This window comes from Melospiza georgiana, chromosome 3, assembly GCF_028018845.1.
Source record: "Melospiza georgiana isolate bMelGeo1 chromosome 3, bMelGeo1.pri, whole genome shotgun sequence".
NCBI classification, from domain to species: domain Eukaryota; kingdom Metazoa; phylum Chordata; class Aves; order Passeriformes; family Passerellidae; genus Melospiza; species Melospiza georgiana.
Window position 1 is genome coordinate 18226772 of NC_080432.1, and position 14449 is coordinate 18241220.

General features: G+C 42.5%; 1 protein-coding gene across 1 annotated transcript; it reads right to left on the minus strand.

Moving 5' to 3' along the window:
- Positions 1-1079: 1079 nt before the first annotated feature.
- EPHX1 (epoxide hydrolase 1) lies at positions 1080-13846 on the minus strand. Its single transcript, XM_058020676.1, has 8 exons — positions 13667-13846; positions 12103-12283; positions 9687-9914; positions 8197-8326; positions 6930-7144; positions 4724-4832; positions 3189-3314; positions 1080-1725 (listed from the first exon to the last, which is right to left on the minus strand). Exons 1-8 carry the CDS (start codon positions 13844-13846, stop codon positions 1500-1502), a joined length of 1395 nt encoding a protein of 464 aa, XP_057876659.1. The 3' UTR covers positions 1080-1499.
- Positions 13847-14449: the final 603 nt, after the last annotated feature.

Genomic DNA, 14449 nt, shown 5'->3' on the forward strand with positions numbered 1-14449 from the left:
ATTAGTGGTCACTACTATTCTGTCTTAAGTGCAGAACAACTTGAGGATCAAATCTAGCAGGGAGAGCTGAGTGCTTCTTTGCCTTATTCTGCTGGCACTCAGGTGCAGCAGGCAGAGGAAAAGGTCTCACCTCTGTTCAGAAAACTGATCCAGGCTGGTCCCTCTGCCCTCAGGACTTTCTGTCAGTGTTGGTGGTGGCTCTCAGCACTAGGATTTGAATGTGCCCAGCAGGAGAGTCCATTGCCTCCTGTGAAACAAACTGTGCTTGAGTCTAAAGCCTTGTGGGATGGAGCCTGGATCTGCTGAGCTCCTGATCTTAGCTTCCATTTCAATTGATGTTGTGAAATAATACTAATCCATGCAAGTGTTATTGATAGATTGTATTTCCCTGTGCTTTCAGAAGTAGAGAAGGACATCAGAAGTGACTGGAGAACAAAACTACACTGACATCAGTCATCTGGAGATGGTTTAAGACCTGTTTGAAGCTCAGCTGAACACACTAGGGACAGGAGCTGGTAAAGCCATACAGCCCTTCAATTTTCTTTGAGCAGTTTGTCTTCAATCTGACCTCTGTGGCAGATGGGGTACAGAATTGATAGTTCTGAGCTGATGATTCTCCTAGCTGGTACCAAGCAAAATCTCAGTTGTCAAAAGAATTAAAAGAATCACACAGGAATTATTCAAAAATTGAATTCACTTTTCTTTTAATTTTGAATTAATAATATTTTTATCCTTTAGCAAGAGGTATTTACAACACCCTGCTAAAACAGTGCAAAGCCACAGTGAGTTGGGCCTACCTAGGGCTATGATTTAAGAGTACAAATTCAGTGCAGAAGTAGCTGGGGCTGCAATTACTCCTACCCAGCCCCACCTCCTGGGTTGAGCTACAGGCACCTGTGTCTTTCAGCTGCTCCTCACATCTCCCAGGAGCCTGGCACAGGGCAGTCCAGCTCCTTCACAGCCCAGGCTGGAAGAGAAAGGCAGCCACAGAAGGCAGTTTAAAGATGCTGTAAGCTCATCAATGCTGATTGATTGATTGATTTTGATTGATTGATTGATTGATTGATTGATGCACTCATGCAAGTTAGGTCCTGCCAGACTGCTCCCTGTTCTTTATGTGAGGAACTTCATACTCACAGCAACTCAAATTTTACCGTTGCCATTAAAAAAAAAACCTTTCATAACAATTTTACTGTTACTAGGTACGTTGGTAGTTGTGAGGTCTATTTTTCAATCTCAAAGCAAGAGTCAAAAATACTACAGAATATGTTTCAGAAGATACTCAAGTACTCTTCGTGCTACTTTCTTAGCCTAGCTGAACAAAAAAAAAACGAGCCCAAAATCTGTTGGTCCCCATGGCAGTATACACTGTATTTTTCTTTCTGTCCTTGCTCACATCTGGTCAACAATAAAATCTAATTACATGGATTACAGCAGACTAAGTAAGCCCTGTACATGTGCTAAGCTAAAAGTAATTACCCTCCTGTTTCTTAGGGAAGTTATTCCCCTTTCTTTATCCAGAGTTGCTCTTTCTCTACTTTGTCAACAAACTGCAGAATATCTTTGGCAAGAAGTTCAGGTTCCTCCAAAGCTGCGAAGTGGCCACCCCGAGGCATGAAGTGGAAGGAGACAATGTTGGTGTATTTCTTCTTGGCCCAAGCCTGGGGTATGTGCAGGATTTCATTAGGGAAGGCAGCAATGCCAGTGGGTACCTGTACTGTGAGTCTGAGGGAGGAGAGAGAACATTGTCATCTTCCAAACACTTAAATCTGCAACAAATCAAAAGTCCCAAGGAAGTGGTCCTGAGCAGTTGGGCACACTCTTATTAGGCATTAAAAATTGGACTTCCAGATCCTAAAACTGAAGACAACACTGTAATTCCTGAGGGAAAAACCTCTATTTTATTTTGCATACAGTGATATTAAGGCAGTTTTGCAGGGGATCCAGGGCATGAGGCTCAGAAGCAAGGAAAGGGAGAGGAGAGCCCTAGGAAGTGGTGGGCAGCAGATTTCCTCTTGCTGCACACAGGGCTCAAATTCATAGGCAAGCACACAATTTGATAAGAGCTGGAGAGAGATTTACAGAGGAGATAATCACTCAAATATACTAAGCCTGGCAGGACAACTGGAGGGTAGGCAGGAGAATAATTACTTAATGGGAGGGAGAAGAGAGGAATACTGACAATCTAGACTAGCTCAGAAGCAACATTTCTATATGTAGGACTATACCTTGTAAATTGACTCTTGCTTTTAACTGGCACAAATGCACACTATAAAACATTCTTCACATTAGGAAGTGTAAGGAAGCAACTGGATTTGAGGGGTGTGAATGATCTGTGCTTGTTCTAAGAGCCACATTTTCTAGGTTTGAATATCCCATACACATAAACTGCCTTGTCAGAAGTGACAAACTTTAAAATGTGGATACAAAAAGTGTTGGGCATGTAGCCACTGGAGGGCTGAGGTCAGAACTTGTCACAAGACTCTGAGGCTCTGTCCTCTGGGCACTTAGAAGCTCACACAGCTCATCCAATGCAGGCAGAACCAGAGCAACACACTGCCCACAGCATAGCCACAACAGCTTCAGGAACTGAGTCAGCTTCCTGGGAGCATCATTTCACAGCTAAATAAATAGCATGGCACTAAGCTGGGGGTGCAAATACCTCAGGGCAGGTTTAAGCCTTCACTCATACTCAGGCTGACACATGTGCATGCAACCAAGCTGCTGCCTGAAGAGTCTGGGCAGCAGCAGGCACATCAGTCTCACTGACTTCTCAAGGATGCAGTTTGTCAGCAGGCTGAAGTTGCTTCCAAAGGAAGGACTTGAGCCTTTTGCAGAAACAGGATAATTGTGTCCAGAAAAGTACTAAAACTACAACCGACTAAACTAAACAAAACTGACTGTGTGACTCAGTCACAGACTGATTTAGTAACTGAAATAAAATCGGGAAGTAGATGGCTACACCATGAATGGGAGGCCCTCAAGCAGTGCCTCCAGTCAGATCTCCTCACTGAGGGCTCAGGATTCCTGCCTAAGACCCGTGCTTTGCAAGCACAGCACAGTATCTCAACTGCCTGGCATGTCTTGCAGAGGAGTACTGTGAGAGAACAGTGTTTTTCCTCAGCATTCAGGAATCTATAAGGCATGCAACTGTAAAATTAAAATATTAAAAGAGAAGGCACACTTACTTTTCATGTTTCTGCGTGCCTATCCCCTTCTGCAGGTTTTCCTTGTAGAAACGCATGGAGGAGACAATGCAGCCTGACACCCAGTAGATCATGATATTGGTGAGCAGGTCATCCAGGCTGAACTTCCTGGAAAGGCAAGGCCAAGAGATTTCTTAATTAGAACTGAAAATTAATTTGCAGGGACTTGACTTTGGTTTGGTTGTAAGGGGAAAAAAATATGGGAAATAAATAGTGGTTAAGAGTGGAGAGGTGAAGTTATCACTCCCCCTCTGTCGGCCAGTGACCAATTAAGGATGCTAAAGGCTGTCAGACACAAACTGGGATGTCACATTTTAACTCCTACATGGAAGGCAGATTCTGTGGCAGCCATATATTCTGGAAAAATCCCTTTGCCCAGGATTCTTCTCCTGGGAAGCTGAGAAGCCTCAGAGAAAAAGGAAAACAATTCTTATCTCATTTGCTTCTCATGTGTTTTGCTGCTTTGGAATGTGTTTGGAGATGGTTTATCCAACAGATAGCTGTTTCATTGGTTTCATGTGAATTGTTTTGACTTAGTGACCAATCAGGGTCAAGCTGTGTCAAGGCTCTGGAAAGAGTCACGAGTTTTTCTTTAGTATCTTTTTAGCCTTCTCTCTATGTCCTTTTAGTATTCTTTAGTATAGTTTGGTATTCTTTAATATATTCTAGTATTATAAAATAATAAATTAGCCTTCTAAGAACATGGAGTCAGATTCATCATTTCCTCCCTTCGTCTGGGAAGGGAGGAAATGATGAAGGGAGGAAATGAATGAATACAAGAGATAGAAAACAAATACAAGATATGAAGCAAATACAAGAGGTTCCAACAAGCACCTTATGCTCCAGCATGGCTGTCTCTCCTGCCCACAGACTGGGAGGGTGGGAGCAGACAGCACATGCAGCAGCTTGTGCCATTTATTAATGATAATCTGAAATGCTACTGTGAGCCCTCAACAGAGCCCTGACACACCAACATGTGCTGTAAACAGTGCATGTTTCATATAAAGTTATTAGCTGTATGCAGGGCAAGCGTTCCATGCAAATCTGCTTTCCATAGCATGTCCCCTCTCTCCATTCCTGCCAGGTAGTTCTCAAAGGGGATTTCAGCTCTGGTTTCTGCTGCCCACTAGACATAATCCTCTATTAGCAAATGGTAGGTAGATGAAGCTGTAACAATCAATCCAAAGTCAATCCACAGGGAGTTAATTTTTAGTATTAAAATGAATCATGAGCTGCCAGCACCTTAATGTGGGTTAAACTTTTGGATTTTTTGTCCTAATGAGATTCTTCCCCATAAGTCAGTTTTTAATATCCTGGGGTTGCAGGGTGTATTTCTTTCCTAGGAGGTGGAAGTGGGAAGGGAATCCCTCAGCCTGCATGGCCTGTTTGCCTCTCTGTGTGCAGCACCAGCTGTGGTCACTCAGGCTCCCTGAGGGGTGAGGTGACCACTTCAGACAAACCTCCTCAGCTGTGACCCTGGGCTCAGTCACCCCATGCAAAATGGAGAAAGGGCTCACCTCTCCAGTCCTCCATCCTCTAGATTCCGGAATTCCATATCAGTCCACGAGGAAAACTTCTCCAAGATGTATGCAGCCAGTCCCACAGGGGAGTCATTCAAACCACAGCCTGTAAAGGAGGAGGGAAATTTACCTGTAACTGATATCCAACTACACAACTCTTAGAGAAGCTGCCTGTTATAATACAGGGGATATAACTTTACGAAGCTGTTCCATCAGCTGCTGTCTTAAATAAATAAAATAATACAATGAGCTGGAGCCATTTAATGCCAAATCATAAACTGGAAGTGTCTGCAAATGAGCAGGCTCCACATTAGCTCACACTGAACATTTTTTGAACTGATGTAACAGTATTGGATTTCTGCTGGCTTTTCTTTTTTTCTGGTAAGCTAATAAGATTAAGCTCTATGTGCCAAGGAGGGTTTGCTTCCATTAATCTGGAAGTTGTCATGTATTAAACAGCATTACAGAGCCAAACCCCACATGCCTACACATGACCAGGAGGATTTGCAGCATTATCTAACAGCAAAAACATTTTAAGGATTATTAGACAGTCATTAAGGAACAGCAAGGCTCTGCTAAATGGTCCATCTTCTGAATTAGCAACAGCAAACTGCCTTCATGTAGAACAAGCCTTCCTATAGATTTTATAGTTTGCTTTTCTTGGACAGAAAGAACACACCTGCACTTGGAACTTTGATCCCACATCCTAGTGCTGTGAAATACAGGGACTGTAAACTGTCCCAGCTTCTCAGGAAAACGTGAGGAAAGGGAACAGCAAGTTCCTTGGGAACAGCTTTGAAGTTGAATTTGGGAATTTGGTGGAATTTGAAGTTCCACCCTTGCAACCCAGCCTTCCAGCAAGGTGCCTAACACTGCAGCTGGCACAAGTTCACCAGTAACTGCTATTTAAACATGACACTGGGATTTCAATTATTAAGCAATCACTATTGATAAGTGCAATAGCAAGTGTTTGAAAAAGTTCTGTTGAGCACTTTCCAGATGTGCTGAGCATGACAAGCCTGTTCTCAGCTTTCCAGATGTGCTGGGCATGACAAGCCTGTTCTCAGCTACTCACTGTGAGTAGAGTGCCTCTGTTTACATAGAGAAAAAGTGACACTGATCCTCAGAGCAGGTGGAATGTAGGCATTTCTGCCAGAAATTCCTTCAGAGTGTTTTTCCCCTTTTAGGAACCTGCCGCTGCCCTGATCCTCCTTCTTTGTCCTTAGGAGAACTGCAGAAATGCTCCAGCTCCCAAAGCATGAACTGGCTGCTGGTTCCCAGTCTGCTCTGACAGACCACACCTGGCTGGTAAGGATAAGAATCAGCCAAAATTCTGATTGAGAAGGAGCATGGCTTAAGCATCTTTCAGATATCAGCTTCCCTCTCTTTCCTAAAGCACAAAAGAATGGCAATTTTTAGGAACCAAAACTCAACAGAAGCAAATTTTTTTAAAATCCATACAATTATCCTTTTGCCTACACATTTTAAGAACATACCTGCCTCTGTAGGTAAGCTTATGGAAGACCATTAAGAAATATTTCCCTTAGCTATATTTTAAATAAAATCCATCAGTGAATTGCTGCTGCACCAAACTAAAAGGTAGTCAGTACTCTTGACTCAGTTGTCCAATTCAGTCACAAAATATGTTTTTAAAATAGAAACACTTAATACTCAGATACTTGAAGCAGTTAAACCATCTGAGTGACTAGCTCATGTAGAAAGAACATTCACAGCTACAATTTTTTTTCCCTTGAAAGTCTGCAAGTAATTTAGAACAATGAGTGAAAGTGAAATTTGATTTTACTTCTCAGGTATTACTTATCACTATAATAAATAAGCTACATTGTGTGCTGAGACAGCTAAAATCTTCTTGTAGTTTACATTACTTGAATGTGATCCATTCTCCAAGAAGAAATTATCTTTTGCTCTCAGCAGAGCTGCATTTGAAATGGAATTACAGTCCCCAGTGATAGCAGAAGTGGAAAAATATGAAACAATCTATTTTATTTATGAAAATTGGAAAATTAGGTCAGTGGAACTTGGAGCATGCTCAGTTTGGATGTGCAGATACACTGCAAAACCCCCCTATTTTCTGCATATTTTAAGCAGTACATTTTGTTTCTATGAAAGTACAACTAAAGTGAAGAGATTTTAGGTATCCCAAGCTCAAAAAAGGTTGTGGGGTTATTTTTGTTTGTTTTACCAACAGTATCTGGTTTTGTAGCCTGTATGTGAGCATAGCCAGACTCAGACAAGATCTTGTAGAGCCATTTCTTCAAGAAGGGGAACATCCTCCTGACATCTTCATCCTGGAATCCAAAGAGCCCTGGGAAGTACCGGCCCAGCAGGATGGAGAGCAGGTGAGAGAGCCCCAGCTTCGAAACCAGGACCATGTTTAAATGGAGACCTTTCACATGGCTAAAGACAAAAAAAAAAAAAAAAAAAACACACACAAATTAACAAAAAGTTAACAAAAGTTCAAAGTTGGTGTATTTAGAATCATAGATTATCCTGAGTTGGAAAGGACCCACAAGGATCACCAAAGTCCAGCTCCTGGCCCTTCACAGGGCAGCCCCAAAAATCACACCATGTGCCTGAGAGTGTTGCCCAAATGCTTCTTGAACTCTGCCAGGCTTGGTGCTGTGACCTGTAACATTTAAAATGTTACTAACAGGAATGAACATACTTGAATTCCAGCCTGTTAATTACATCATGACCTCAGCTGCCCTTTGTAGTGTGGCTTTTCACACAAAAATGACAAGTCAAAGGGACAACTCTCAGTAATCAGCACACACTAACCCTCCTTTTTTTTTCTTTAAAAGTACTTGTCCCTCTCCAGACTTTTTGTAGTGAGGCCACTATCAAACTGCTGCACAACTGTTTGACAGAAAAAACATTGAATATAAACTAAAGTTATGTCATTTTGGATCTTTGCTTAACACTGAGAACCAAAGGGAGAACCTACATATTGTATTTGCTGGGTGCCCCGATGTAGGTAGGAATGATGCATCTGACTCCATGTTCTCAGAAGGTTAATTTATTATTTTATGATACTATATTATATTAAAGAATACTATACTAAAGGATACAGAAAGGATACTTACAGAAGGCTGAAAAGATAATAAAAACTTGTGACTCTCTCCAGAGCCCCAACACAGCTTGGCATTAATTGGCCAATGAATGAAAACAACTCACAGCAGAAACTAATGAAACAATCGCCTGTGGGTAAACAATCTCCAAACACATTCCACATGTGAGCACAACACAGGAGAAGCAAATGAGATAAGAATTGTTTTTCTTTTTCTCAGAGGATTCTCAGCTTCCCAGGAGAAAAATCCTGGGCAAAAGGATTTTTCAGAAAATATGAATGCCATACCTACACAGCAAGGACTTGGGCAGGAGCTCACAAGTGCACAGGAGATAACTATTCACTATTCAGACTAAAAGAGCTGCACCAAGGGGGTACTTACCTGGGAGCTATCTGGGCCAGGTTGGTGCAGATGACACAGCCAGCATCACCACCCTGGGTGTAGAACTCATTGAATCCCAGTCTGAGCATCAATTCATAAAATACAGAAGCAGCACTCACGGAATTGAAGTCTGCATTTAAAGAAAAGAACACTTTTGTTGCATTAATTCCACCCACACTTCTGACCCTGCATCACTGATTCTCTACATCAAGGCAATGTTCCAGCTCCTCAAAAGCTACAAGTCCCTTTCTCCTTGCCTGTTTGCAAGCCCTTGCTCAGCATCCAAGCACAGAGAGCAAGCAGAATCCATGAGGAGAACAAACTCCAGCCTTTGTTGCAGACGTCTCCACTGCTCTGAAGGCTGACCACGAAAATTGTGGGTTTTTTTAATAAAATCCATCAGTGAATTGCTGCTGCACCAAACTAAAATGTAGTCAGTACTCTTAACTCAGTTGTCCAATTCAGTCATAAAAGATGTTTTTAAAATAAAAGCACTTAATACTCAGATACTTAAAGCAGATACTTAAAGCCAGGGAAGCAGAGAAAAGCAAACCCAACTGCCACTGTCACAGTTTTTGAAAAATCCCTTTGCCAGGATTTCTTCTTCTGGGAAGCTGAGAAGCCTCAGAGAAGAATGAAAACAATAATTATCTGATTGCTTCTCCTGTGTTTTGCTGCTTTGGAATGGGGTTGGAGATTGATTATCCAACATGAGAATCATTTTTACTTAATGACCAATCACAGTCAGGTTGTGTCAGGACAATGAAAGCAGTCAGGAGTTTTTAATTAGTATCTTGTTAAGCTTTCTGTCTGAATCCTTTAATTTGTATCTTGTTAAGCTTTCTTTCTGTATCCTTTCTCTATTCTTTAATATACTTTTAGTATAGTATTCTTCAATATAATACAATACCATAAAGTAATAAATTAGCCTACTAAGAACAAGGAGTCAGATTCTCAATTCCGCCTTCATCCTGGCGACCCAGCAAATACCACATCCAACCTTCTCCACATCTGCACATGCAATTAAATACTAAACTCAGTGTCACTTTAAACACCACCTCCTCAATTTGCTGCAGTTTGTGTTTGTATAACTCAGAGCACAAGCTGAGCAAGCAGGTATTTGGCTGCAATCTGCCATGTGGACACCAGAACAGCTTTGTTTCAACTCTTCCTTCTCAATGCTGTTGAATATGGGTGCAAAACACCAAAAAGGAACAGTAATAAAATAAATTTCCCCTGCCTGCTCACTCACAGACAGTTCATGGATGCAATTACAACTCTTGAGTTGTAACTTCATTGCTCCAGGAACTAGTCAGTGATGTCACCTGAAGTCACCCCCTTATGTCCCTTGTCCCACACACAGGATCTCTGTTTCCTCACTGGGAAATCAAGAAGTGTGGAGCAGGAGTTGCTGTTCTGCTAACAGAAGAGTTACAGTCTCAATGTGAGGCTGGGCTTGTGGGGGTTCTGTTCCTTCTCCTGCGTCATACCTTGCTTGTGGGGTGCTTCTGAGAAACCATAACCAGGGATGGATGGGCAAATGACTTCAAAGATGTGCTCATCCCCGAGGCCGTGGCTTGCAGGATCCGTCAGCAGGGGGATGATTTTGTAAAACTCGTAGAATGAGCCAGGCCAACCATGAACCATCAATAGTGGCTTTGCAGCCTGGCCTTCAGGCAAACGAGGAGGCTTTACATGAACAAAATGGATATCAATGCCTGTAAAAGTAAAATCATTAATTAGCACAGCCAAATTTACCGTGACACTGAAACTAATCACAGAACAGATTAGGAATAAAGCTTTTTCCTGTCTTTTTTTTTTTTTTGGTGAGCATGCAAACACACTGCACCTCTCTGGATACATTTATCCAAGGACCTTAAAGTACTTCATAATGGGCAATTAAGCACCACAGCAGCCAAATGGGGTTGGCTATTTCTGTTTTAAAATAAATTGGCAAATTAAGACATAGGAGTGAAGCAATCTTCCAACGGTAACACAGTGACTCACCCAGCTTGCAGGCAGAGGAGACAATTACATCATTTAGTCCAAGTGCCCTTAAATTTTACCCAAATGTCCCTACATGGCACAGGAGAAGCTTCAGTCAGCCAGGGATTTTTCTTCCTGAAAGGCCTGCAATTGCAGCTTGAAGGCACCAAGAGATAGGGAATCCATCACAAGGTGCAGCTGTTTGTCTAGGGGCATGAATCACTTTCCTCATTTTGTGCTTGCCTTACTTTCCATTTGAATATGTCTGGCTTCTGTCCCCAGCCACTGACTCTAAATGCTGCACAAAAGGAATTTTTTAAGCCTTCACTAAATATTCTCTGTCTGTGGAAGCCTCCTGTAATCAGGTCACACATCTTAACTGCTGATAAACCAATCATGCCAAATTGACGATTTGAAATTACCTCCTAAAAGAGAGTAAAAGTGTTCATTTTTGTAGTTCTTTCCCACCCTTTGTCCAAAGCTTTCAGTATCTCTAAGTGAATAAACCAAACCAGGAACCTCTGTTCTTGTACCAGTCTCCAGTTTAACCAGTAAAAGGTAAAATCAGCAGTGTAGTTTCCATTTTAAAAGCTTCACACAGCATTGCACCACCTGCTTCAGGTGAGCTGCTCTCCCTCAAACTAACTCAGGGCTTTGTTTTCCAGGAAACAGGAATTTGTTCCCTGAATTCCTCATTTCTGGGTGTATTTAAGGTTGTTTTACTCACATCAACTCCAGCTCACCAGCAATCCCACCGTCTTTCACTGACTTGAGATTTCCCCATCCTTGACACTTCTGTGAATCTCTGCACTCTCTGAAAAGCTTTCAAGTGATGACAGAAGGTAGGAATCTGATACACAGCATGTTTGACCTTGTCTTTTCATATCTGCTCTCTGTAATCTTTCCCAACCCTGAGATTTCCCTTCCATTGCTATACATAGTGCATTGTCCTTAGCTGCTTCTCCCTTTCTTGTCTCAGATGGGGCTTCTTTCTTCTTTGTTCCAAGGAAGCCTTTCTGGTTTTATTTTTTTCAGCACTAACCATCATTTAAATAAGTACTTTAAGCTCTAACCACTATGTAGCACCATTTATTGTCCCAAATCCATTTAAAATACCATGGCAAACTGCACCTTTAGAAATAACACACAATTATGGGTGCAAGTAAAAACAGAACAAAATACCCGTTAAGGTTAAATTTTGCCATCATGGGAGACAATTGCCTGCTGAGCTCTAGACCTACAACTAGACCCAAGCACCACCCCAAATCAGGCATTTTTAAAAGCCCAGCCTGACCAAGGTCCAGCACCAGCGCACCTTGGCTGAATGAACTCTTTGGAAAGAATGAATGAAGAGAAACCATTCCCTCATAGCTGGCAGCACATCAACCCCAGGGGAGAGGCATTGTGCTCTCCTGGGCCTGGGAATGCTGGAGGAGGTGCAGCAGGGCACATCTGCCCTGCCAGGCTGAGGAGGGCTGCCAGGCTGATGCTTCACTGTGACAGCAGCAGCTGGGCAGCTCCACAGAGCACGAGGAGACATCTGTGGCAGTTTTTGCATGGCTGCATGCAAGGCAGGGAACATGTGTACAGCTTAAGATCCTCTTCTGCTCCCGAACACTCGTGCTTGGCTCCTGCTAACACCAGCTGACAGGCTGCTCATGCACAGGGAATTCCATTTGTCATTCCTTGTCCTGAAGGCTCCAGTTACAGCCAAGGAGTTCCCTGCTCCTTCAGCAGTGATGCCAAGGATCCAGACTATGGCAGCCAGGGAGGGAAGGCCCTGTGACACAACCAGAGCCTTCTTCTCTTCCTTGCAGACAAATTTATCTATTGCAGACAAATCTATTTGTCTATTGCAGATTTCTCTTGCAGAAAAATTTATCTATTGCTGGTTATATTTTAAGGGGAAAAGCAGCACACCTTGAATCTTTGTTTTGAATTGTGGGTACTTGTTGAGGACTTCAACTTGTTTCTTCCAATTGAACTGGTTTTTCCAGTAGGACACCACCTTCCTGAGGTGCACTGAGTTGGTCCCATAATGAAAGCAGCTGTTCTCCAGTGGCTCAGTGAATCGAGCCTGGTCCAGTCTCCTAAACAAATCCTACAGGGAAAGAGAGGGAAGAGACATTAAAAGCCCTTGTGTCTGCTGTCTTGGGCTGTGTGTGTTTCTAGTTATCCCCACGTGAAACGAGAACTATGGAAATAACATCTCTAATTAGACACCTGTGCCTTTTGCTGATGCTCCATCTGCTGTCCCAGTATTTTTTCCTCCTGCAGGTGGCCTCCTTCCCCTTCCATTCCCAGCTGTTCTCGGCCTTTGTTCTGCAGGGCTGCCTGACCTGAGAACCTCAGAGTTGGGCAAGCTGCTCTGCTGGCATTGCTGTGGCTGCAAGGGGTAACTCCTGCTGCCTTTCCTGGGTGCTTTCCTCACAGTCAATGCATGGATCTGGCCCAAACCTTTTGCTTTCCTTCCCAAACCCAGGGGTGGGAAGTCTTTCACCAGGAAACACTCAGAAGGATTTTGCACAGACAGAAAGTTGGTGAAACCAGACTGAATTTGAAGTTTGCCAATCAGTCACCTTCCCACTGCACTACAGGAGATGTTGGTGGCACAGCAAGATCACTCCAAAATCACTCAGCAGGGAAGGACAGCCAAGAGCTCCTCCCTACTGCAAACAGAACCACAGAGCAGCTGAAAGACAGGTCTGGAAATCTAATCCTGCTCAATCATTTTAAAGTTAGACATGATCCATCTTAGTGTCTGCAGTGTAAGGGGAAAGCAGAATGGAGAGCAATGTCTTTTGACATTACTAAGAAGGGTAAGCAAAGTGTTAAAAAACCCAGGCCTTGCTGAGAAATTAGGAATCTATTATAAATTAATAATGTGAGCAATCCCAGGAGTATTGTTTGAACCATGACTCCACAAAGCTCTGTGAAATTGTTCAATCCCTGCCTTAAACACACACAATCAAAATCTTTCTATGCAACAAATTCTGCAACGTATGTGTTTACTGTAATTACCAGAGTAATTTAGTGTTGACCAAAGTAGACTATTAATTACAGAAGAATCAGCATCCAACACAGCTGCAAACATAAAGCAGTCAAGAAAATGAGGTACTTGTAATTGCTTTGGAAAGAAAGGGGAAAAAAACAAGACATTGTTCTTATTCTGGTCTACACAAACTGAGGAAAATGCACAAACAGAAAAACAGAGTTGAGTAATCTGTAATATGATTTTTATGTTTATTAGGCTTTGCAGAGTAGGTTTATTTACCAGCAATCATGCAAGAGCCAGCTGAGAACAAAATTATACACTGAGATCTGCCTATTCCTACCTATCTTCTGAAGTACTGAAAAATCCCTTCCCCCAGTACCTGGCCATCACTGGCACCCTGTTGGTTCAATTTAAAAATTACTTCCAAACACATTCTACATCATTTGGCCATTTCTTCCTTCCCTTCCCCCAGCACAGAGATTTGCTTACACTCAGCTCTTCCTCTGCAGTCTCCACCTTAAATGGTCTAACACTGGAGTCTTCTTTGGTCTCAGGCTTTTGTCCCCTGCCCCACCACCCATCTTTGAAGGGCAGTGTCTCTTCATTCTTCTTGGAAAAGAAGTAGTAGATAAGGAGTGTCCCCAGGAGCAGGAACACCTCAAGCAGCATAATGCCTGCAGGAGAAGAGCAGAACTCTGGTGAGCGCAGTCAGCTCAGAGAGACACACACATTTTTGGGGAAACTTTTCCCTTTTCAGACAGGATTCCAGCTGCAGGATGTTCTGGCACTCAGAGGATATCAATACTTCTGTGAAATTTCTGAAACAGAATATTTCAACCTACCCAAATGAGGAAGAATTATTTTAAATAAAAGGCACATAATAAAAACAGAGCTCAAAGTAAGTTAAAGAGATAATGTGGCAATTAAATAATCATTATAATGAAAATATGACATAAATATAACTTAATGATTACAATTATACAATTGACATTTAATGCCTTCTCTTCCTCTGAAGTTCTAGATTCCCCACAAATCCCAGGGCAGAGCATCTCTTCAGCAAGGCTCACATGTTCCCTGCCGCAGATTCAGAGGGGAAGAAAAGCAAGGCAGATTATACATACAGAATAAAAAGCCAGCAGTGTGAGTGAGGGCAGCCACCTTGTAGCTCCCAGTCAGCCAGGAAGTGGAGCAGGGATATATTTGCACAACCCTTGAACAGCAGAGTAAAGGGCAGTCAGACCTTCCCTTTCCTTCTCCCTGTGAACTGTTTTA

Excerpts from the sequence above, each read along its gene's own strand:
- EPHX1 (XM_058020676.1), bottom strand. The coding sequence starts at position 13,846 with ATGCTGCTTGAGGTGTTCCTGCTCCTGGGGACACTCCTTATCTACTAC. Across the intron at positions 4,833-6,929 it reads TACAAAACCAGATACTGTTG|GCTGTGGTTTGAATGACTCC; the intron begins GTAAAACAAACA and ends CCTCCTTTACAG. Across the intron at positions 1,726-3,188 it reads GGCACGCAGAAACATGAAAA|ACTCACAGTACAGGTACCCA; the intron begins GTAAGTGTGCCT and ends CTCCTCCCTCAG.